The sequence below is a fragment of the Maniola jurtina genome, chromosome 15, assembly GCF_905333055.1.
Source record: "Maniola jurtina chromosome 15, ilManJurt1.1, whole genome shotgun sequence".
Classification (NCBI taxonomy): Eukaryota; Metazoa; Arthropoda; class Insecta; order Lepidoptera; family Nymphalidae; genus Maniola; species Maniola jurtina.
Genome location: NC_060043.1, coordinates 7,924,644 through 7,951,004, shown reverse-complemented (window position 1 = coordinate 7,951,004; position 26,361 = coordinate 7,924,644). Strand labels below are relative to the sequence as shown.

The 26,361-nt window shown below is 33.8% G+C and overlaps 3 protein-coding genes across 4 annotated transcripts; all 3 read right to left on the bottom strand.

Moving 5' to 3' along the window:
• Nucleotides 1-11,206: 11,206 nt before the first annotated feature.
• LOC123872591 (UDP-glycosyltransferase UGT5-like) lies at nt 11,207-15,285 on the bottom strand. The gene is made up of 5 exons (XM_045916956.1): nt 15,107-15,285; nt 13,146-13,380; nt 12,461-13,059; nt 12,099-12,321; nt 11,207-11,928 (listed from the first exon to the last, which is right to left on the bottom strand). Exons 1-5 carry the CDS (start codon nt 15,107-15,109, stop codon nt 11,417-11,419), a joined length of 1,572 nt encoding a protein of 523 aa, XP_045772912.1. The 5' UTR covers nt 15,110-15,285; the 3' UTR covers nt 11,207-11,416.
• Nucleotides 15,286-15,859: 574 nt separating this feature from the next.
• LOC123872590 (UDP-glycosyltransferase UGT5-like) lies at nt 15,860-20,194 on the bottom strand. Its single transcript, XM_045916955.1, has 5 exons — nt 20,022-20,194; nt 18,479-18,713; nt 17,794-18,392; nt 16,921-17,143; nt 15,860-16,766 (listed from the first exon to the last, which is right to left on the bottom strand). Exons 1-5 carry the CDS (start codon nt 20,022-20,024, stop codon nt 16,255-16,257), a joined length of 1,572 nt encoding a protein of 523 aa, XP_045772911.1. The 5' UTR covers nt 20,025-20,194; the 3' UTR covers nt 15,860-16,254.
• Nucleotides 20,195-20,732: 538 nt separating this feature from the next.
• On the bottom strand, nt 20,733-26,297 carry LOC123872592 (UDP-glycosyltransferase UGT5-like). 2 transcript variants are annotated; one of them, XM_045916957.1, is made up of 5 exons: nt 25,702-26,297; nt 24,539-24,773; nt 23,017-23,615; nt 22,693-22,915; nt 20,733-22,379 (listed from the first exon to the last, which is right to left on the bottom strand). In XM_045916957.1, the coding sequence occupies exons 1-5, from the start codon at nt 25,702-25,704 to the stop codon at nt 21,871-21,873; spliced, it is 1,569 nt and encodes a 522-aa protein (XP_045772913.1). In that variant the 5' UTR covers nt 25,705-26,297; the 3' UTR covers nt 20,733-21,870. The 2 variants fall into 2 exon arrangements, with proteins under 2 accessions (XP_045772913.1, XP_045772915.1); XM_045916959.1 differs by lacking the exon at nt 25,702-26,297 and having other exon boundaries at nt 24,539-24,862.
• Nucleotides 26,298-26,361: the final 64 nt, after the last annotated feature.

The window sequence follows — 26,361 nt, the reverse complement described above, 5'->3', positions numbered from 1 at the left end:
ACCCTTCTTTGGGGTTCGCCGCAGTCGGGTAAAATCTTGACTTTATTATAATTATACCTCATTGCTTCGTCCTTTGAGATTAGGTATACATTGTAGTAATACGTCTAAGTATTGCCTTTCTACCACTTGTTTGAAAGCAGAAAATCTGCACTTCTATTTTTTGTATTTTTTGTTGGTACCACTGGAGCGTTCCCATCTCATTCGCGTTTTAGTGCCTCGCCGATCACCACGTTATTCAAGTTTTAAAAAACGTTACAAAAGCGTAGTCACCAAAACGATAGTGATTTATTTATTTATTTATTTGTTACATATTTTTATGTTATAAGGTTTTATTATAATAGTGTCTGGTGATATGATATCACTATGCAATTAATGTTTTGTGCATTGCGATGTTACCTTGACATATGACAACATGGCGATGTTACTTTCACGTGATTTGGAATTCCGGACCATAAGGTATTTCAGTGAAGACGTGTTACCTAATTCTAAACATATTATGAATAGCTTCTGGGACTGTTTACGAATCAAACTAGTGATATGATATATATGATACGTCACTTGGAATCCCGAAATAAAAAGGTATTTACAGTGAAATGTTGCCTACTTCTAAGGATATTGTGAAAATTTGCTAGGATTATTTCCATATCACACTAATAAAATACGACATTACTTTCCTATTGTGTTGTGTACATCTTGTGGGGATGTGACCTTCACATCAATTAGAATCCCGGAACATGAAGGTGTTTACAGTGAAATGTTATTTATTTCTTAGGATATTGTGAATAGTTGCAAGGACTATTTCCGTATCACACTGAGAATATGACATCACTTTCCTATTGTGTTGTGTACATCTTGTGGGGATGTGACCTTCACGTTAATTGGAATCCCGGAACATGAAGGTATTTAACAGTGAAATGCTGATATTTCCGTATCACACTGGTGATGATATGACATCACTTTCCAATAGTGCTGTGTACATCTCATGGGGATGTAACCTTCACGTCATTTGGAAGCCCAGACCATGAAGGTATTTACAGTAAAACATTACCTATTACTAATGATATTGTGAATAGTTATTAGGACTATTTCCGTATCAGACTAATGGAATGATATCAATTTCCAATCGGTGTTGTGTACATCTCATGGGGATGTTACCTTCACATCATTTGGAATTCCGAAAGCTTTGAAAATATTATCGTGATGGAATACATTTAAAAAGGAATATTATTACCTTTACTTTGATTATTATTTGTGAATGAAATGTGTCTACATGAATCATGAGATAGCAAGTGCTATTATCGAGTAAAAATGAGATCATTTGAGATTTACACATATTAAATACCTTCTTCATACCTTCATATAGTTTATACATTTATGTTGCGGTCTTCTAATAAGGATGTACCCTTTCGCTACTGATAGAAAAGTTAAGGGTAGATGGTTTAAAATACCATTGTACAGACGGATTACAACTCGAACCTGAGTTAGTGCCAATGATTGTTGTCGAAACGCAGCCAAGCACGTCAACCATAAAATTAAGCCATCGTCAAGAAAAAACTAGTCTTCGCTTCGCTTTATCGGATATGCTCATGAGGAAGCTCTCACTCATTTTTTCTCTTTAGAATAAAGTGATCAGTCCGTAAATTAATTATTATTAAAGATCCAGCCAGACTGATGTGCGATACCCAGCACAACGAATCTATGACAAGAAAAAACTTCATATTCTTTTTTAATAAAGAAAAATATTAAAGATCAGCTCATACAGAAATAGACTGTGTCTTATACAGCGTGAAGCTAGCCGATACATTCGGGCTTGTAATATTATGATCCGGTGCCAAGATATGAATAATCCCACCCGCAAGAAAACCTCCTGCAACGCAGAAGCCGACACCGGCTCCTATCCAGACTTTAAACCAGGAGCATCCGCTCCCGGCAATACAACAAGCGGGAGCAACGATTATATACGAAGTACGAACCCACGAAGTCACCGCGCTCACGGCAGCTGTGACAGTCGCCGCGCCGCTGGCTCTGGCAGTGTCACCGGGGACCCTCGTCGCTGCACCCGGTACGTTCCGCAGGAACGTTCATTCTACTTTTAGGACTAATGGCAATTAATTTATGACCCAGTCATACTATTGTGGGTAAGAGGATACGGGATTCCATTTCTAAAACCAGTATCTTAATCTCACGACCCAGCATGTCTCCTATCATCTGAATATAATATCATAGACTTTATGTTTAGTGAAGTTATACTTATCACAATGTGATTCGTGTGAAGGATCGTTTCCTTCTTTTCATTTTTTATTATAAATCCAATGGAAATAACAGACTTATAATAAGTCTAAAATTCTTAAACGAAAAATTCTTAAAGTGGGTGCTTACATAACAACATTAAGGTCAATTACAGCTACATCAATGAATAGTTGGATGGCCACGTTAGATTTATTTCTTAGGAGTTATAAAAGATTTTACTACCTATCTATAGAAAGTATCTACGATTTAAAATGAACGAGAATTATTCCAATTTAATGGTTTACTATTTTGGTCTGAATATACTTTCCGCCTCTCGTCTTTACAAAACTACGAGTACTAAAGCCGGTGATTTATGTATTTACTCAGATTTTTGGGTTACTTGTCAACTAGGTATATACATAACATATATTTACAAGATATAGTTGATTTTTAAAAGTTATCAGGGTTATCTAAAATTATTTTACAAACAATAAATACTTTAGAGTTCTTAAGATTTATCATCAATGTAAAAAAGAGCTGTACAGCCCGAGTACCTACTGTGCGCAAATATTGCAATTACCTGATTAAAAAAAAAAAAAAAAAATACCTTGACCCGTCTGAAGAAAAATGATATTTAATCAATCAAGAGCTAAATTTACATACAAAACTCGTTGTTAATGACTTACTGCGACTTACCCGCGATTTAGTAAGTAGATACGGTACACCTACAAAAACGGACAGAAAGATGTTTTAAATATCTTGTTGTGTAATGCAAATCACTAAGATAGCTCAGCATTGACACATCAGCATTCAGCACAGTCTTTGCAGGATTATTTACATAATGGTAAAAATCTATCGAAGTGACAGTCAATCCTATTTGACAAAATAGACTGTCTAGAATTATTATTTTTTTTTCGGATGCTAACGATATAGGGTAGGGGCGACACGTTGTGAGAAGACCACCGATGGCCAGTGGATTCTGAGTTTAGTTTTGAATCTGTCAAACATATGAAGTAGCTAAAATTACTGACTGTTTTTTTTTGGACTTTCAGGTTTTCAGAAAATGGAATCTATAAAAAAAAAAAAAAAAAAAAGGCATTTTATTGCGTAAGACAATAAAGTGCTCTCTTTCCTATTTAACTATATAGATGGAGTTAGATGTCCACTTCTTACGAGAATATCAAAATCTATAATTATGCTGTGAAGCTCACAGGAGATTTGTGTTCGCTTCATACATTAGTTTAAAAAACAACGAAATGCGGAGTCACGAAGATCTTATCAAGGGAAACGGGAACTAGAAGAACATGTATTTAAATAAATAGTACCAGCCTTAGGGCAACCACATGTTGGTTTTGGCAAAAAGAAAAAAAAAAACCCTGGTTTCCACCATTTCAGAGCCTTCTCTGTTCGGTTCTAAATTCAATTTAGACATAATGATAATGCATTATCTGTTTCAGCCACCCTGTTGATTGCATATTATGTTGGTTGCATGGAAGTTATCAAGACGGTACTACTAGGTAGAGAGGAGCGTAGCACCGTCATCTTTGTATATATTATGATCAACTTCGCAAGATGGTGTTGGGTTAGTTTTTTGTAAAAAAAAAAAAAAAATAGGTGCACACGACAGAACGAACTCTGTGTCCTGAAATAAAGGTATATTGTATATTATGAAGCGTCAACTCCGATGAAAATGTCTATCTGAATTAGCCGGTCAGGCTATAAGCTTGATGGGTTCATAAAACACAGCCATGGCTCAGCTCTATCGTTGATCCTAGGTTCGAGAGTAACGTCTGTTTTTTCATCGTCCTCCAGTCTCAAGATTTGATGTTGTTATACCATGAGATCTGTCCATAGTTTTAGAATTTTTGTTAATTGGAATCCAAATAACAATTTGAATTTAGAATATTTGATTAACGTCACATTACTCATGCTGGTATAATTACACATAAGGTGCAAACCATATTTTGAAAATTAATTTAGATACGTAGTGTAATTGTTAATAATAATATTAATTTAACAAACATCAGTCGAAATACATGACCTAACAAGATCGTCATACCCAGATTCAGCTCAACCTTGCCTAAATGTTCCTTTCTAATAAACATTCACCGAAGATAACTTTATCCAGCAGAAACATTGTTAGAATACATCGATAGAATGTAACCCCTACGAAAAAAAAAAAAAAAAAAAAAAATGCCCCATTACAATAGTAAGATTTAAGAGTCCGCATAAATCGGTATCTACGAACAGTATCAGTCAGTGGATAAAAATATAATACTTCTATATTTTTTTTTTTCGCTTATTCCGTCAGGCATGCAGCTACCTCCGCAGCTCACAGTAAAGGTATCAATATTGATATACCTAATACGAAATACAGCGGCCTTAGCGTGGGCAACTCTATGCTGTGTGCCAGAGTTTATCGTAGAGGTATTCAATGTGATCAATCTAATCAGATTGCTCTATCACTCCTATTATTTATTATTATTTATTATTCATAAATCAATCTGGAACACTGAGCAGCTGATTAAAATTTATTTTAAGTAAAATAAATTTGAATCAGCAGCTTTAAAAGTATTTTATTTTTACTTATAATACAGTGATTATAAAAATCACTAAGTATCTACTTAAATACGGATGAAGTAACCGTAATTATGATAATATCTTTTATTTATTTTTGGCTTTATTTTGCTTGTCAAAATTGATAATATAAATACAATATTATTAAACCTAGAAGTGTTTTAATATTTCACTATCTTTCAAAATCTACAATGTATACCTAATCTCAAAGGACGAAGCAATGAGGTATAATTGATGATTAAACGAACTTACCTGAAGTGAAGTTCTATCCCAATTATACGAGTTGCTTCGTCCGAAGAGATTAGGTCCCTCCCAGCCCTAGGACCCCTGATAAGTGAAATATTAATGTTCCAGGCAGGCTTTCAACTAAATGAGATGGGAACGCTCCAGTGGTACCAACAAAAAATACAAAAAATAGAAGTGCAGATTTTCTGCTTTCAAACAAGTGGTAGAAAGGCAATACTTAGACGTATTACTACAATGTATACCTAATCTCTTCGGACGAAGCAACTCGTATAATTGGGATAGAACTTCACTTCAGGTAAGTTCGTTTAATCATCAATTTTATCATAGTTTTGTTTTTATTTCAGGTGACAAATACCGGGGATGTGTGACTAGTGAAATTTTTAATCATTCGATAATAATTTAGCACATTTTTAGTTAAAACATTATCATGTTTTTTATCGAAATATGTCATTCTGTGGGCTAAGTTACTATAACTTACTGATATTTTAAAATACTTAATTATAAATTACTAGAGGATGCCCGCGACTTCGTCTGCGTGGATTTAGGTTTTTAAAGATCCCGTGGGAACTATTTGATTTTCCAGGATAAAATGCCTATGGCAATTACAGGGACGCAAGCTACCTCGGTACCAAATTTCATACAAATCGGTTAAGCAGATGGGTTTTTAGGAATCTCTTTGATTTTCCGGGATAAAAAGTAGCCAAACTTCGTCAGAATCGGTTAAACTCTTGGACCGTGAAAAGATAGCAGACAGACAGACCGACACACTTTCGCATTTATAATATTAGCATGGATATTATGAGTTAAAAGCTCCGAGTCTATTTCTTAAACTCATAAGTGCTCTTTGAACAATCACGAGGAATCGACATACATTTTGCAAGAATTTCCTACTATAATAGTCAGCCACTTACCAAAGGATATTCCGCTACGAAAATCATAATACTAGAGGCTGAAGTCTTCTATAAATTATTCACTCTCTATTTGCATGACAAACGACGCTTGAGAACGGTGAGGTCTTAGACCTTAATGGCACCTTAGCTACTTGTTAAACTGCCCTTAGTACCCACCTACTCCACCCTTTCACACTTCCAACCTACGACACACTTTAATGGCCGGGTGATTTTTCCACTCATATGCTAATTCTATATTAGCATACATTTTATTCAACGGCCATTTTTCTCATGAAAAAGTTGTTCAGTTTATTCTGTACCTTCTTGGATTAGCGTTTTAATAAACCCTAAATAAGCATCTAAAACCTTATAAAGGCCTTATTTAGGTACGTCATTATACATATTACAATGCTGTGTTAGATAATTAAAAATCAAAAATTTCTAGATAATTTAGAAAAACCAGACATACCTACGTAATTAATTGATTGAAAATAAATTATATGATGAACTAGAGGATGCCCGCGACTTCGTCAAGTCGTGGATTTAGGTTTTTAAAGATCCCGTGGGAACTATTTGATTTTCCGGGATAAAAAGTTGCCTATGTCCGTCTCCGGGATATAATCTAACCCAAATTTCCCAACCAAATTACGTCAAAATCGGTTAAACTGTTGGGCCGTGAAAAGGTAGAGATAGACAGACAGATAGACAGACAGACAGACAGACACTCTTTCGCATCCATATTAGTATGGATAAGAGATATTTAAATGCACTATAGCTCCGAAAAGTTAGAGTTGCGTGCCCGGGATCGAACCGTCGACTTTCGAAAAGGCGGCCACCGACTTAGCCACTTTTGGCCACACACTGTCACAAGCATAGGCTTAGAATGTACGAAAAACTTCTAAGTCTATGGTCACAAGACTGTAATCAGTCAAGGATTTCAATGCATCAATGTATGCATTCTATTGTAAAAGGTGTCTGATTAGCACATAATGGCATTAGGCATCATTGATTTATAAATAATTTGTAACTAATATACGGAATCTGGCAATTCTTCCAGCCGTGCTAAATTTGTACCACGGCATATGTGCGAATATTATCAACGTTTATAATAAATTGAAACGAAATAAATTGAACTGTAAAATTCGACTTCCATTAGCTATTAATGCAGCCGCGACGCGAAGACGTCTAAGAAATTAACTATTAATATAAATAAAACGTCTGACTGAGCAAGATGCATATTACAAAATCACAAGTCGAACTGACACTCCCAAATTAGAACATTACCATGAAACATACCTAAATGGAATAGTCATGTAGTTTGAAACACATGAAATACGTTAATCTTAGCACCTTCCATGTAAGATTATGCATAATATAGTCTTGTAAAGTGATTGAACTAAGTTCTTTTGAAAAATAAATAAATAAATTCTATATTTTTTTTTTTAAAACAAGTAAGTACAAATAATTTCTGCATAGGTATTCTACATCTTGATACATATCTACTTATCTACTTCTATATCTAACATCATACTAATTATACTGGTAATTAGGTATACCTACAGATACCATTACTGCCCATAAGCTAGGTATAAAATTCTGTTATAGGCGACAGTGCTCTCCTTACTCCTGCTATCCTAGGATCGTAAGATAGCTAGCAAGCTTGGAAAACTAGCCTTGGTGTCACCCGGGCATCACTTACCTAGACCCATAATATTACAAATGTGAAAGGGTTTTGTTCATTGGTTTGTCCTTCAATCATGTCGCAAAGGGGCAACGGATCAATTTGATTTTTGTATGGTCATAGTTAAAGACCTGTAGAGATGAGCTATTTTTTATACTGGAAATTCAAAAATATTTTTATAAACTTTCCAAAAACCAAAAAGAGGGGTGTTATAAGTTTGACGTGTGTATCTGTGTATCTGTCTGTGGCATCGTAGGTCCTAAACTAATGAACCGATTTTAATTTAGTTTTTTTTGGTTGAAAGGTGGCTTGATCGAGAGTGTTCTTAGCTATAATCCAAGAAAATTGGTTCAGCCGTTTGAAAGTTATCAGCTCTTTTTTAGTACTACCTTCACTTATCGGGGGTGTTATAAATTTTCAATTGACACTTGTATACAAATTAATAGTACCTACTAGTAGGTATGTCATAACTATCCACTTGCAGCCAAAGAATATTCAGTGGGACAAAGTGTTTCAAAACCTACGAGAAAGCGTCACTTTGCGTTTAGTCTACTGTTATTTTAAAATAGTAATAGAGTAATATTATTCGGCTTATGTTTAAACGCCTACCAGAACAGTACTTATTTTACAACCAAGAAAATTCGAAATACCTGCCAGAATGGATCAATGCTCACCAAATCGTGTTTCATAAAGTATTGTAGAAATGGACCTATTTTCCTTTCTATTCTTATTGCCAAACAATATTCTCAATATGTACCTACGATTGAACTATCGGTTTCTTCTATTAGCTTCAAATGTGGAAATGTTAAAACTATTGGACAGATTCAATCCGTACTTTTCCTAAAATAAAGTAAGCGCAACTACAATGTGTAGGTACACTAAACACTAAAGTGTATTTGTAAAATGAAAAGCTGATACAAGTGACATTCCTGAATTAGCCTACACAAAGTAAATTCTCGCGTAGTATAAATGGAATTGTCGTGTACTTTGAGAGCTCTGAATAACTAGATAATCTAAGCACCTTATTCCTAAGTTGGTTCATGTGTGTATAATGGATTGGAAATTATTAAAAAAATTACTGAAAAACATATTTAAGTACTTAAACTGTCTTTGTTTTCTTATGTTCTAATATTTTAATCAATGACACCGAATAATAGAAACCGATTGCAGGTATGGGTTTAATAAAAACTGCCATACCCCTTCCAAGTTAGCTCAATACCATTTTAGACTGCATCCGTGATATCACAGTCATAGGCTAATTAATAAAAATAATAATAATAACCCACTGAAATCATCCCAATCGTCATATCTGCAAACGGGTTGATCCCAGTCAGCCTCGCTCACCATCTGAGGCGACTGGGGTTCCGTGGCAGTTCGCTCGCAGCCAGGATGCAAAAAGCGGTCTTGCTAGACTCGGCTAGGATAGTCCGCCGCTTTCTCAACCTGTTGCCCTGACCCCCGGCCGTTTGGTCTCCCCTGCCGGGGCGTAATCCTCATATATATATATATATATATATATATATATATATATATATATATATATATATATATATATATATCTATTTTGTAACCGGGCGTGAGAGTAAGTTACATATATAATAATAATAAGCTTTTTATTAAGAGCAACAAAGACTCAATATTGTTAGTATTACAAATCTTATTCTATTTACTTAATCTAACATACTTAATTAAAATTAACTTAAAAAAGATGTGCGTCATCGCTGCACTATTCCGTTAGAAATAGCACAGCAATGACTCACATATCTGCAGTCTAGTCTGCTAGCAATCATGCTCAGGATGCCGTTGGAACTGCTCCGCAATCTGCGCACCAGGGATCCGCATCTTTTCCGCATAGTGGCGTAAAAGCGGTCAACTCGCGCGTTTGCGAACATCCCTGATGCGCTACAAAAACGGGGCAGCCCCATCACCATGAAGGCATTGTTGTACTGAACACGGAGCGCGTTGTAAGCCTTTTGAGTGTACTTAGCCCACAGGTTGCACGTGTAAAAAGTTGTACAGTACGCTCTAAACAACGTGATCTTCACGTTGCCTGAACAACGCGCAAACCTGCGGGCCAGCATATTTGCTCTCACTGACAACGCCCTCCGTTCTCTCTCAATATCAGGGTCGTCTTTGAGGTCGGGAGTTAACATATGCCCAAGGTATTTGACTGTAGACACCCTCTCTAATATTGTACCGTCATTGTAATGTCATTCAATAAAAAATAACACTTTCACAAATTAATCATCTTCCTGGTGAGTTTTAACATTTTGGTGATGTGTAAAGAGAACTGCTTAGTTTCTCGCCGTCTTACATACCTACAACTTATTTTTCAATATTTTTGAACATTGAATTTTCTTGAATTTACTTTTTTCGTTATAAAAAAATTTCAAACCGGTGTGGAGAATTCATTTGAAGCACTTATGATGATAGGAATGTTTAACTTAAAAAAGTTCATACTTATTCTATTCTAAGTATAATTCTATTCTAAATAATTATTCTATACTTAGTCCGCCGAAAAGTTTACTGGAGAGATATAATTCTGTCGCTCAAGATAATATGACTCGCATAACACATTCATCAGTCCCAACTCTCAAGTCCTGTCTGTAACGTTAATAACAGAAGTTGTTTCAAATGGGTTTTCTTCGTTACAGGTCTCGACACTAATTCCGAGTTACAAAGAACTTTCAACTCACAAAAGTCCCAACAAAATTAATGTTAAAACAAATTTCAATTGAACATGAACCCATTACTTTAACGGGGCTCTCTCCGTCACTCGCTCCATACAAACGTAGTTCCAATTTCATTTGATTATTAAGCAACCAAAGTCCATGAAATGCAGACATATTCTAGAAACTAATATCTGTGCCTGTGGTGTTTTAGATTTTTCTAAAAATATGTAGTTTTAAAATAACAGGGGCTTAAAGATTTGTATGGGAATTTTTAAGACCGTGTAACTTTAAAACCGAATATTTTAACGGAAATCTGGAAAACCACAGGCAAAGATATTAGTTCCCGGAATATTCCTACAAAATTTCATTGAGTATGATTGGTTAGTATTACAATGAGAGACGAACTACGTTTGTATGGAGCGAGTGACGGAGAGACCCCTCTTAATCTCAAATTTTGTTCGAGAGAAATTCAAACAATGAAGCGTGTTACAAGAAATTTCAAAAACAATCGCATCGATTTGTATAACAATAGAGTTAATTATACCAAGGACGCTTTTCTTGTTCTAACGTTAATTTTCAAAGCTCTGTTATTATCAAACTCTGTTAAAGATAAATGGGCATTTTAGTATGGAAACCATACCCACCACGACGGACATAAACGAAATTAACAGTATGTAGGTATTCAAATACTACTACAATAACATAGACCACGTTATTGTGGGCCATGGGAATCACGAAAAAATTGAAATTTTGCTTCATGAAAATGTTTAGTAAAACTTCTGACTTGTCATTGACATCTTAGGCTCTACCTGCTTCATTTTATTAGTCAGATTGTGCCCGTTTACCTTTACTTAAAAAAATTGATTTAATCATAATTAATTACATGTAAAGATAAGTTAATTAGACATAAGCTTCGGATATTGTACTGATTTATTCTTCACCAATTTCACATTCATAATAATCTATAAACTCACACAGTACACCCTCACCTCTACCTTTATATTCCTTACTTTAAATTGTACTTAAGAACCTTAGAACTACTTAACGCTTATTTAGATATCAACAAATAGCCACAAGCCGACCAATAATCTCCTAGTTAGAACAAATTTATCTGAAACATATCACGACCGTTTTTTTCTAGTGGATACTTTCACCTGAGGACCAGATAAGACACTTATGACAGTACGTATAAATTTTACAAAAATCGCTACAGCCAGCACGAATATTGCTAATATGAAAGCATAGACATCCATCATATTGTACGCAAACCAACTCATCTTTCTCGCTGGGTTCTTCATATATTCGGCACCTTTATTTCGTATTACATACTCCAACCAAAACATTGCAGTATCTATTGGACTCATTGGCCTATCCTGCCATCTTTGTTGCGAGTCTTTAGCTTTTTTCAAGTAAGAATCATCGTTTAGGACATCACTTAAAATAGTACCTACTGTTTTTTCATTTATATCATGGTAAAGTAATATTTTTCCCATGCCCGCTTTTTGAGCAAGAAGTAAATTGTTGTATTGATCGGCGAATATAGGGATACCAATAACAGGTACTCCATTAAATATTGCTTCCTGCATACTTATCAGCCCTCCGTGTGTAATAAATACTTTGACATTGGGATGTGCTGTGAAACAATAATAAAGAATTAGCAAATTTTTTGGATCAGCAGTGTCCTTAGAAATTATTCTTTGTAATCTTTTACAATAATTTTGAAATAGTGATTCTGATTTGCAATTTTTTTTTAAAAAGGACATTATAATATATGCTCTATCTATGAAAAAAATTTTTACTTACCTAGAATTTCTTTTTGAGGTAACCAATTACGAATAACCACATTTTTTGGTTTTTCTTCTAATTCATCTTCTTCCCATTTCCATAAAACAGTCTGTTTCAGTCGCTTGAAAACATTTAAAAACGCTTTCTTCTTCTCTTCAGGCAGTTCAGTACTTTTGATGTTGGAGCCAAAGTTAACGTACACCACTCCGTGCTTAGATTCATCGAACAGCTTTTGGAGATCCTGGAATTAAATATTTTTTTCGGTGAATATTCAAAATCAATATACCTAAATGTAAAAAATAATGTTTTGAACCCAGTCAGCTTCGACCTTATCTGAAGCGACTGGGGTTCTGTGGCATTGCGAAACAAAATAATCTTACTTTTGGGAGGCTGGCGTTACTTCTTGAAAGATGAGCTCCGCCAATTTCAACAATGTTTGGCAACAACGCAGAAGGAGTATCGTAACTGAAGTGGCTGTTGATCAACATTAGGGAAGCATCCTTTTGCAAATCATATAAGCTTGGAATTTTACCGGCAAGCTCTGGCAGGTATTTTCTAACAAGCTCCTCTTGTTTGTCCAGATACCAATATCTCCACCAAAAATATTCGTAAGTGGTAAAATAGAAGTTCCTCAGTCTGCCCCAAAAAGTTTCAGGATTATTTACATCCAAATATTCGGACAACACTGTGGCTAGCTGAAGGGGATTGCGTGTTATAATATTGTGCCTCATGCAGTTTCCAAACGTGGTAATTATGGCTAAGGGCGCGTTATACTTGACTGATAGTGCATACATGGATTCTTGGAAAAATTGTTCACATAAAACTAAATCAAATGTGTTGTCTTTCTTTAAAAACTCTTTGACTTCTGGTGAATTTAGTGCAACCTCTGTGAAAGCAATACCACCTGGCCAAAGTATTCTTTTATGAAATTCTTCTGCAGATATATCGGCCATTTCAAAGATGTCTGGTGCCCCACCCTCTATAAAAAAGTTACTTGAATCATTAATAATCCTTTGTTAAACTATTTAAGTCTAGTTAACTAGGTTGTTATGGAAACATGCTTACCAATTAGATCCCACAATATTTTATCAACCACCTTCACTTGATGGTAGTTAGGCGGCGGACTTTTTTCTAAGTGTGTCGTTATAACTGTCACATTATGTCCTCTATGAGCCAATTCTACTCCAATTGACCTTAAAAATATATAGTGGGACATAGCCGAAAAAGGTATAATGTATAAAATATTTGCTGATTCAACATGATTTGTCAATAAGGTCAATACCATTAAAGTGACCCCGATCTGTAATGAAAACAGTAGGTAAGTAATAATTTTACACACCTTATTACAAAAAGAGTATTTTTCAGTGAAAGTAATCAAGCTCAAATAACTTTTAAAATTCTTTTTAAATTGTTATATGTACCTACTTAGGTACTTACCTAAAATTTTAAATATAAAGTTTGGATATTGTTCACTCCTTCACATCAGAATGATTCAACCAATTTAGCTTAAATTTGGAATAGAGACAGTTTTGTACCCTGAATTAACCCATACTTCTTACTACTTTTTATAGAGGAAAATCAAAGAGTTTCCGCGGAATTTTAAGATACCTGATATAGGTATCTTAAAAAGTGAGTTTTCAAGATACCTACCTATATTCATATGAAGTCGAAGTTATCATCTAATAGTCGAAAAAGTGTACCACTTTACAGTGAAGACACCAAAGTAGGTCTTCATTAAGCTACTATTATAATCGTATACCTGTTTAGTGAGGTTTAAAAATAAATAAAGGCATCCTCGAGTGAACTGAATGAAAACCAGAAAGAATCTTAAATATTTGCAAACTATTAATTTAGTAGAAAGTTAAGCCTAACTATAAATTAACTATCCATCTTGTACCTTTCTGGCAAATAAATTATCTTATCTTATCTTAAAGATCTTTTGCAAGAACGTTATTAATAATCTCACAGTTAGATAAGTTGTATAATAATTATTAGGTACTATTATCATCTTATCTATATAGATAACACTGTTTATAAAATTTCTATCTAAGTAATCATATCAACATGCCGTTATCACTTTATGTCGGCAAAAATTAAAATCTAAAAAGTTTAGTTTTACGTAATAATTCTTCAATGTAATTGGTATGTTATATACCTACTGACCCTTCACATCTACTGTCTCTACAGTTAATGAGAAACTAATAGAAAGGGCAAACGACAAGAACTTAGTTTACATTTGAGGAGCCAAACAAAAAATTCGTGCAAAAAATACTTTTGCTACTCACAGAAATTAAGATATGTAAGTAAAATAAACATTTCATAATGGAGCTTGAAGCGTGAGACTCAGTGAGACTGCAAGAAGTTTATACCTACATCATAAATATTGTAAAATCGATCACAGAACACCCCCTAAATCGATCAATAGAACCGCCGCCGCCGAGCAACCGCCGAGTTTCTGGGTCTTCACAGTAGGAGTTGCATTCTGAACCATGCAGTGGTAGAATGCATTTGACAATTCAAATATAATTTATTATTTATCGTGCAAATTTTCGAAAAAATACCCGTGTGAGGAAACCTTGGTACGTGAGTCTGACTCGCACTTGCCACTTGGCCGGTTTTTATTACCAAGAAGTCATCGATAATAATTTAAAAATTAATATTAAAACTGCATCAATCATTATGACAGTCGCAATCGATTTGACTGGCTGAATTTATGGTATTCTTGTTGCAACAATACATTGTAGCGAGCATCAACCATTAGAGATGATTGCGATCGTGACATTGTAGCTGTCATTCTACCGCAATCGAGCCACCGTGCTAGGACATACCTACTGTCAAATCTTCACAGACTATATTAAAACTCAAGACTAATATTCTAACAAGATTGAAATAAATTAGTACCATTAAAGTTAAAATCGTAAAAATAAGAAGGTAGGTATTACATAAAGGTCGTTGAGTAGGTATAAATCGTATAATTATGTACATAAGTTTATACTTAGTCAGAAAATTAATAAAATATTACTTACCATTTTAAAGTTTTAGTGAATAAGTTTTTAAATATGATATCCTGCAGTTCAATTTTGACTATTCACTTAAAATAGATAGTAGTAATATTACACATGGTACGACTCGAGATCGCGTGCCCCATAGAGTAAAGTAAATACATGCGTGCCCGCAGTGTCAAGCGGGATGAATGACATGGGCACATGGCACAACTTCATGTAGGTGTGTCACCGAAATGGATAGTGAGTTCATTCAACCTTAAGGTTGCCATGATAAAATGTTACCCCGTTCGATGTCTTAACAATAACGTTTAACTAAGTACAGTAGAAGTGGGTAACATTGGTAGAATAATAGGGGTTTTAGGATGTAATTAAAAGTTCAGCGTAAATAATGTAAATTTTGTAGAATTAGGTGTTCTTAGAAGTTAGATAAGGTTAAATCATACAGTTTCGAATCCCATCGAATCGAACGCCATCGAAGCTCACTAAGGCATCACTCACCCACGGGATGCTCAGCCCTTAAAACCTACCAAAGCAGCACGTATCCCAGGATGGCCGGGCTTCAATGGTGGGAATAACGCACAGCGGTCAACCCGTCCATCAACCACACCAATAGAGTGCTTTTATAAAAGCAAAAAACCGGGAAAATCAAAACCATCCTTATTAGCAACAATCAAAACTTTTTTTTAATAAGTCTGTACCGTTCACCCATACATCCACCACAACGCAATAAATAATTAAAAATTATATTAAAGACAAGTTAATTAAAGATGAGTGTTGGATATTATACTGATTTATTCTTGACCAATTTCGCATAATTATAATAATAATAATTATTAGTTTACAAAATTTTAATTTTTGCCTGTTGCCGAGAAAATTTTTGCAGTTGCTGACTATCTACATATATTATGGTATTTTAAGTTCAATTATAGTTATACTTAATTAGAATTTTTTGATCAGCTCTAGTTTTTGAGTTGCAGATATTACATCTACAACCTCTGTGAAAGCACTGCCGCCCGGCCAAAGTATTCTTCTATGAAATTCGTCTACTACAATATAGTTTTGAATTTGACAAAACTTACGAACTACTTTATTACATCTTTATTTGATATCTACTGAAAGCCGACCAATTATCTCCCAGCTAATATCCAAGCAATTTTATCCAAAACACGTCACGAATGTTTTTTTCTAGTGGATACTTTCAACTGAGGACCACATAAGACACTTATAACAGTACGTATAACTTTTACTAAAATAACTAAAGCCATCACAAATATTGCTAATATGAAAGCATAGACGTCCATCATATTGTACGCAAACCAACTCATATTTCTCGCTGGGTTCTTCATGTATTCGGCACCTTTATTTCTTATAACATATTCCAACCAAAACATTGCAGTATCTATTGGACTCATTGGCCTATCCTGCCATCTTTGTTGCAATTCTTTAGCCTTTTTCAAGTAAGAATCATCGTTTAGGATATCACTTAAAATTGTACCTACGGTTTCTTCATTTATATCATGGTAAGGTAATATTTTTCCCACACCCGCTTTTTGAGCAAGAAGTAAATTGTTGTACTGATCGGCGTAGATTGGGATTCCAACAACAGGCACTCCATTAAATATTGCTTCTTGCATACCTATTAATCCTCCGTGTGCGATAAACACGTTGATATTAGGATGAGCTGTAAAATAATAATTTTGAAAATAAATTTTTGAGTAAGTAGTGTTATTAAAAATAACTCTTTATAATAATTCTGAAATGGTGATTCTGATTTGCGTATTTTTTTAAAAGGACACATTATGATATACTCTTATGAAAAAAAATTGGGTGCTTACCGAGAATTTCTTTTTGGGGTAACCATTTACGAATTACCACATTTTCTGGTTTATCATCTAATTCATCTTCTTCCCATTTCCACAAAACAGTCTGTTTCAGTCGCTTGAAAACATTTAAAAACGCTTTCTTCTTCTCTTCAGGCAGTTCAGCACTTTTGATGTTGGAGCCAAAGCTAACGTACACCACTCCGTGCTTAGATTCATCTAACAGCTTTTGGAGATCCTGAAATTAAATGGTTTTTCTTTCAATATTCAAAATAAATATTAAAAACCCGATTTTCATACCTCTAATTTCAAAAACATAAGACTCATTACTTTCGAACCCCCATTTCACTCCCTTAGAAAGGATTTTCATAAGATCCTTTCTTATCTTATACCTGCCTCCTAGGAAGAACCTACCTTCAAAATTTTAAGTTAAAATAACATTAATTAAGACTTTCATATACAAACTTTCACCACCTATTTTACTACCCTTAAGTGGAGACTTTCTTAAATTATTTATACAAATTTTTCTTACGTAAACCTAAATGTCGACTTTCATATAAACTTCCAACCCCTATTTAACCTACTTTCAATAAGTCCTTTCTTAGTGGAAACCTTATCTTTACAAAAATCATACCCTTCAAATTTCATGTCTCTAGGACCAGCGGTTTAGGCTGTGCGTTGATATACATATAAGTCAATCAGTCAGTTAGTCAATCAGGACTTTGAATTTTGTATATATACAGATGTATATTTTTTTATTTTTACATGGGCGTAAAAGTGAAAGTACCTAGTAATAAAAAATCATATGTTGTTTCTTATTAGTGTGTAATAATGTCTGAAAGTTTCTGCAATATTTTATTTTTACAACCTGCAACAAAACAATCTTACTTTTGGGAGGCTGGCGTTACTTCTTGAAAGATGAGCTCCGCCAATTTCAACAATGTTTGGCAACAACGCAGAAGGTGTATCGTAACTGAAGTGGCTGTTGATCAACATTAGGGAAGCATCCTTTTGCAAATCATATAAGCTTGGAATTTTACCAGCAAGCTCTGGCAGGTATTTTCTAACCAGCTCCTCTTGTTTGTCCAGATACCAATATCTCCACCAAATATATTCGTAAGTGGTAAAATAGAAGTTCCTCAGTCTGCCCCAAAAACTTTCAGGATTATTTACATCCAAATATTCGGACAACACTGTGGCTAGCTGAAGGGGATTGCGTGTTATAATATTGTGCCTCATGCAGTTTCCAAACGTGGTAATTATGGCTAAGGGCGCATTATACTTGACTGATAGTGCATACATGGATTCTTGGAAAAATTGTTCACATAAAACTAAATCAAATGTGTTGTCTTTCTTTAAAAACTCTTTTACTTCTGGTGAATTTAGTGCAACTTCTGTGAAAGCAATGCCACCTGGCCAAAGTATTCTTTTATGAAATTCTTCTGCAGATAAATCTGCCATTTCAAAGATGTCCGGTGCTCCACCCTCTATAAAAAAGTTACTTGAATCATTAATAATCCTTTGTTAAACTATTTAAGTCTAGTTAACTAGGTTGTTAAGGAAACATGCTTACCAATTAGATCCCACAATATTTTATCAACCACTTTCACCTGATGGTAGTTAGGCAGCGGATTTTTTTCTAAGTGTGTCGTTATAACTGTTACATTATGTCCTCTATGAGCCAATTCTACTCCAATTGACCTTAAAAATATATAGTGGGACATAGCCGAAAAAGGCATAATGTATAAAATATTTGCTGATTCAACATGATTTGTTAATAAGGTCAATACCATTAAAGTGACCCCGATCTGTAATGAAAACTGTAGATAAATAATAATTTTACACTTCTTATTACAAAAAAAAAAGCATTTTCTGTGAAAGTAATCATGTACAAATAAACTTTTACAGAATTCTTTTTAAATTCTTATATGTACTTAAGTACCTAAAATTTTAAATATAAAGTTTGGATATTGTTCACTCCTTTACACCACAATGATTATACCAATTCAGCTTTTTGAAATAGAGATAGTTTTGTACACTGAATTTTACTAACACATACTTCTTTCGAAATTCAAAAAATCGTTTCCGCGGATTCTTTTAGTTTTGCCTACCTATCTGTAACCACGTGGATCAGGTGGATCAAGTCGAAGACATTATCTGATAGACGAAAATGTCTACCACTTTACAATGAAGATACCAAAAAGTCTTTAGGAAGTTCTGTATTAGTAAAGACATCATCGAGTCAGTTGAACAAAAAACAAAAAGATCTTCTGCACGGCCGTTATTAATAAACCTCATAGTGGGACTCCCAGGAAGAGTCCTACGTGTCCTCAAAAGTGGTCTTATTAGGTATGATTATTATCATCTTTTCTGATGAGATAACACTGTTTAAAAAAAAAATGGTTACCCAAGTAGTTATATAAACATACCGTTATCACTTTGTGTCGGCAACAGTAAAAAAAAACTAAAAAGTTGCGTTTTACGTTATATGTTACAAACTTTTTACAATGTTTTTTATGTACTGACCTGTGTCAGCTGCTGTCTCTACTACTACTGAAAGAGAAACTAATAGAAAGGGCAAACGACAAGAACTTGGTTAATATTTGAGGAGGCAAACAAATAAATACGTGTAAAAATAATTGTACTTCTTACAGCAAATAAGATAAAGAAATAATATAGAAAATATCAGCGTGCTAAATATTTCATAATGATTTTTCAAGCGCAAAACTGCAATAAGTTTTATACATGGCATTAAATTGTACATCGATCAATTTAATCGAAAAGAGCAACCGCTGAGTTTCTAGTTCTTTTCGGTAGGAAAAGTAATCTGAACCATGCAGTGGTAGAATGCATTTGACGATTCAATGGTACTTATAAAAAAATATTTGTTTAAAACTTTCTGTTTCTATTTCAGAAAATCGTTTTCGTATCAAATGGTCCTGGGATATTTTAAGAGTATAAAGACTGAACTAAATTAGTGGTATTATAATGAGTAGGTACTACATGAAGGTCATTGAGTATAAACGTAGTTGCATTATTAGCTCGTACCTATACGTATATTTGACTTGTAAATACTGAAGTTTATTATATCAGAAAATGAACAAAATATTACTTACCATTTTAAACAGTTTTTTATAAAGACCCTTGTCAAGTTTTAGTTAATAAGTTCTTAAATATGATATCATACAGTTACAACTTTGATTATTCACTTAAATAAAACACTCAGTACACATTGTACGACTACGAGACTGCGCGCCGCAGTGTCATTCGGAATGAATGTCATGGCGCTACTTCATAATCTACGGTTCATATCCAAAATCTGTAGTCTCTACCGAACTTCGTATTTCTTGAATGACAGCTTTTTCATTAACAAATTCGCAATATTACTAAACAATTGTTACAGTAGTACATAATGATTTAGTATTATATATTTTACTCGTATAATTTTGTTGATTATCATCCATTCACATCCAAATAAGCAACATAAACTCAACTTTACTACTTATAATACTTTGATAAATTAGGTTATAACCACTGTTAGGTGTAATATCGGAAATTTGACGGCCTTCGTGGCGCATCGGTAAGCACTGTGGTTTTATTAGTGGGAGGTTACGGGTTCAATTCCCAGCAGGAGTTTGGAAATTAGAAAAATTTGGAAAAATCTGGTGGGAGGCTTCGGCTGTGGCTAGTTACCACCCTTCCGGCAAAGCCGTATCGGCTAAGCGATTTAGCATTCCGCTACCTGCCTTGTAGAAACCAAAGGTATGGGTTTAATAAAAACTGGCATACCCCTTCCAGGTTAGCCCGCTCTTATCACTTACCACCAAGTAAGATTGCAGTCACGGACTGACTTGTATCTGAGTCAAAAGAAATGATTAATCGAATTTGTTATAAATAACTTAAATAAAATCGTTCCGGGGTCCGGGCACTTTTCAGAGATATTTTATATCAAAAATCGTGACGAAACCTGCATTCTTAAAAATTATATTCCTGATTAATGTTTTCAAAGGTGAGTGAAGTCTGCCAATCCGCACTTGGTCAGCGTGGTGGACTAAGGTCTAAACCCTTTTCATTCTGAAATACCGGTCCACTACTGAGCACAGGTCTTGACCTGTGCTCAGTAGTGGACCGGTGTTGGGTTGAAAATGATGATATTGATGAGCAATACCTGTAACTAAGCGTATAAGATGAGTAATACCTATAATAGTTTTTAATACCTTGATACACGAGACAAATAAAGACAATAACGTCGCTTTGTAAGTAGGTGTATATCAATTAGGTATTTTAATTTAATGAAGGGAGCATTTCCATTGTTTTACTGTTTTTGTCTTTCTTATAAAATAAGAATTTAATTATAGTAAAAATACGATCTTTTATTTTTTAAATGATTGCGTGTAGGTACATCTATACAGTATTAATCTTCGTTTCCAATATAGATCTTCGATAGCTCAACGGTGGAGGAGCGGACTGAATTCCAAAAGGTCCGTCGCGATTCGTTCATCTGACTTGAAACTGAGTCGGAATTGAAACTTTGTACAGTTGTTGTCGATCCATGCGTGAAGGTTCTTGACATAATATAGATACCATCAATCGTGGCGGTGCACGAGTCGTATTTATATAAAAAAGACAATTATAGTTTTAAAGTAAATATTTCACAACTATTAAAGTATAAAAACACAATAGCCCGTAGGCCTTGAGGCTGTTTGCTGAAAGTTGGCAGGTAGCTCTTATGCATTGTTTGGCGCATGGTAAATTACGTTACGGGGATTTTTACATAATTACCTGCCGAGATATTATATATTTTATTATGTTATTAAAAAAATTAAATAACTATGACAAAATTTATTGCCATTACAAAAAAAATACTACTTAAATATTTAATATCTTCAGCTGTATCAATAAAATCTGGAAAGAAATTATTAATATCTGTACTAGTTATTGTTTATAATTTTGTATCGAAATACATCAAGATTTTTTAATTTTTTTCCTATCCGTCGTATCAATCTGAGAACCATTTAAGAAAGTTTGTATGAAATTAACTGTTAATGTCACACAAACTACTACAACCACTAATAAAAATGCGTAAACGTCCATCATGCTATACGCAAACCAACTCATATTTCTCGCTGGGTTTTTCATGTATTCGGCACCTTTGTTTCTTATTACATACTCTAACCAAAATATTGTCGTATCTAACGGACTCATTGGCCTGTCTTTCCATCTTTGTTGCAGTTCTTTTGCTTTTTTCAAGTATGATTCATTATTAAGTACTTCGTTAAGTGTTTGCTTTAAAGTTTCTTCATTAATGTCATTATATTGCAATATTTTTCCGACACCCGTTTGTTCAGCGAGAAGTACATTATTATATTGATCGCAAAATATCGGAACACCTACAATAGGTACTCCATTGTATACCGCTTCCTGCATGCCTATTAAGCCTCCATGCGTTATAAACAACTTAATGTTAGGATGTGCTGAAAAATAATAATTTTGTTTCAACTATAATAATACTCTGTGTAAAAAATGTAAGGTAGGTATATTGTATTTTTTTAAATTATAATGTAAGTTAGTAAAAGTTGCCCAGCACAATCTACTGCAATTTAGAATTTCTACAAGAAATAGATGTTTCATAGATTTTATTGATATTGATGGTAATATTATGTGATGATTTTGAATTATTATATTTCGACCCAGTTGCACCTGCAGTACCCGCTATTGAAAGCCTAAAATTATAAGGTTTCAAATTCATAAAAAAAAAGTTATATGAACTGGGTACTTAGCACTTACCGATTATTTCCTGTTGAGGTAACCATCTACCCGTCACTAAATTCTTTGGTTTATTCTCTAATATATCTTCTTCCCATTTCCACAAAACAGTCTGTTTAAGTTGCTTGAACACGTTTATAAACGCTTTCTTCTTCTGTTCAGGTAGATCTGCACTTCTGAGATTGGAACCAAAACTCATATATACAACCCCATTTTTTGATTCATCTAACAGTTTTTGTAAGTCCTAAAAATGCAGTACACAATAATTATTCATATTCTAAAAATCACAATCAATACCTTTTTAGTTAGTTCGATATAAAGTATGTTAAACAAATAAAATCTTACTTCTGGAAGACTCGCATTACTTTGTGTAACATGAACGCCACCAATTTCAATAATATTCGGTAATAATGCAATAGGAGTGTCGAAACTGAAGTGACTGTTGATCAGCATTAGGGAAGCATTCTTCTGTAAGTCATATAAGCTTAGTGTCTCATCGGCTAATTCTGGTAAATATTTCTTAACAAGCTCTTCTTGTTTTCCAAGATACCAATATCTCCACCATAAATATTCATAACCGGTAAAATATAAATTCCTCAGTCTTCCCCAAAAACTTCCAGGATTATATACATTTAAATAATCCGCTATAACTGTGGCTAGTTGAAGAGGATTGCGTGTCATAATATTATGTCTCATACAGTTCCCAAACGTGGATATTATGGCTAAGGGAGCGTTGTATTTTACAGAGAGTGCGTATAAAGCTTCTTGGACAAACTGTTCACATATAACTAAATCAAATGTATTGTCTTTCATTAAAAACTCCTTAACTTCGGGTGAATTTAGTGTTAGCTCTGTAAAAGCAAGTCCACCTGGCCAAACTACTTTATGATGAAATTCTTCAGCAGATAAATCGGCCATATCAAAAATGGTTCCTGTGTCGTCTTCTACAAATAGGATAACATTAATGCAAGTTCTTTTACCTTATATATATATATTAACAGAAAACAGAAAAATCAAAAAAATAATTTTGCCAGTATGTTTGGCAGTTGCAAAAAAGTATTTTTTAACAAACACAAGGACAATATTGTTTTACTCTAAAAACTTTCTTGTAATTTAATCAATGATTTATTAATACAAACAGATTGACTGACATAATAAATATTATCATTTATCACCTCTACAGTGCAAACCGCTAAATCTAGACACTTGATATTCTGAGTGTTAGTTAGTAGGTTCTATAAAATGAAAACACTAACAAATGGTTTTCAAAAATTCCACCCAAGTAAAGCGGGGCGGGCGGGTCAGCTAGTAATTTAAAGCTTACTAATATTTTTTCCTTTTTTTTTCTTTTAAATTTATGATCTGTTACCCCCTTTCAGAATTGCACTTTATCGAAAGTCACACTGCATATAGGTACATAATTTTTTTTTATTCAGATACAAATTAGCCCTTGACTGCCTATCTCACCTGGTGGTAATTGATGATGCAGTCTAAGATTGAAGCGGGCTAACCTGGAAGGTATATGGCAGTTTTTATTAAACCCATACTTTTTTGGTTTCTACACGTCATCGTACCAGAACGCTAAATCGCTTGGCGGTACGGCTTTACCGGTAGGGAGGGTGGTAACTAGCCACGGCCGAAGCCTCCCACCAGACAAGACGTGTATAAGTATATAGAGTAAGTTACTTCTAGATATAAAGTAGATTTCTAATCGTGAAAGAATGATTAAAATCGGTTTAGTAGTTTCAGAGTTTATCGATTAAATACAAATATAAATCTTGTAATATTTTAGTTTTTGTAATATTATATATAAGTATTGTAATATTTTAGTTTTTATAATATTAGTAGAGATAAATAAAATTCTTACCAATTAATTCCCAAATTTTTTTTTGGGTTACTTCTACTTGATTATAGTTAGGCATGGGATTTTTTTCTAAGTGTGTTGTTATGACTGTTACATTATGTCCTCTATGAGCTAATTCTAGTCCTATAGGTCTTAAAAATATATAATGAGACATAGCTGAAAAAGGTATAACAAATAAAATATTTGCGGTTTCAGCATAACCTGCAATTAATAACAACACCGTTAGTAGCACTCCCACCTGCAATAGAAATATTATAACAACACCCAAAATATCAAGTTAAATACTTAAGAGGGGTCTCTCCGTCACTCGCTTCATACAAACGTAGTTCCAATTTCATTTGAATATTAAGCAACCAAAGTCCATGAAATTTTGTAGACATATTCTAGAAACTAATATCTATGGTTTTGGTGTGTATGTTTTATGTGTCTGTGGTTTTCCAGATTTCTGTTGAAATATTCGGTTTCAAAGTTACGCGGTCTTAAAAATTTACATACAAATCTTTGAGCCCCTGTAATTTTGAAACGACATATTTTTAGAAAAATCTAAAACACCACAGACACAGATATTAGTTTCTAGAATATGTCTGCAAAATTTCATGGACTTGGGTTACTTAATATTCAAATGAAATTGGAACTACGATTGTATGAAGCGAGTGACGGAGAGAACCCTGTTAAAATACCTAATGAAAAATATAAACAATATTTCTATTTAGGGTTCCGTACCTTAAAAGGAAGAAATTAAGATCACTTGGTGGTCTGTCTGTCTGTCATTTCTGTCGATCGATAGGGGACTCAAAATCTATAGGGTAGGTACAAGAACCGCAAAATTTCACAAGAGCAGTGTCTTACGAGTACCTATAGCACAAATAAGGGAAAAAATTTGAAAACCGTGAATTTATGCTTATCTTACAAAAATTAAATAAAAAATTTGTGTTCCCGACCAAATAAGTGCCTAATTAGTTAACTTAATCACTGCCTGCCCGTCATCAACTTGCAAATTTTTATCACAATGGTAAGATTTCTTCAAGTACGATGGTGCGGAACCCTTTGACCACGTGACAATTTTTTTCTTATGTCAATTATAAGATAAATTAGATAACAATCTTAAAATACATAAAAGTTATAATTATTGTTTCAAAAAATTAATAAGTATTAACATAACTTACCATATTGGAGCTAAATATTTTTTAACAACCATAAAACCGTAATATTCTTTAGTAAATACTTATTGAGATTTCATTATAAGTGTAATGTTGCACTTTTTATCGTGCTTTTTATTTAAATATCTCGTGATAGATTTCGTTGGACTGGACGTGGAGTTCTCTTATCATTATTATTTGAAACAACATGGCTATTGTTATGATAGGGCCTGACTAGACGAGTATTTTCACACTAGACTCGATAAAATCTTATTTTATTTTGATTTGTTTAGGTCCAAACAGTTTACAAGGACGTTTACATACGAGTACAATCAAAATACACAATAAGCACACACGCACAAGTGAAGCGGTCGCAAGCACGAAACGAACATCTTATAAAAAACTTTAGAAATTTTGTAATATTGAGACAGATAATTTTAGAATCTTTTTTAAGAAAAAAGTAACTTTTTCAGAACTTATAAATTTTGGAAGAATAATGAGACCAAAATATATTTCCCAGAACTTAAATATTTATTAATAAGGGCACACGCAATAAATAGAATATTTAGCTTTCTTTAGCAAAGATTTCATCTATTTTTTATTATTTAATTAATGTTATTTTATTTAGCTCATAGATTTTTTACTGAGTCCAACTGTCAATCTTAATTCTTAGTATTATATAAATGT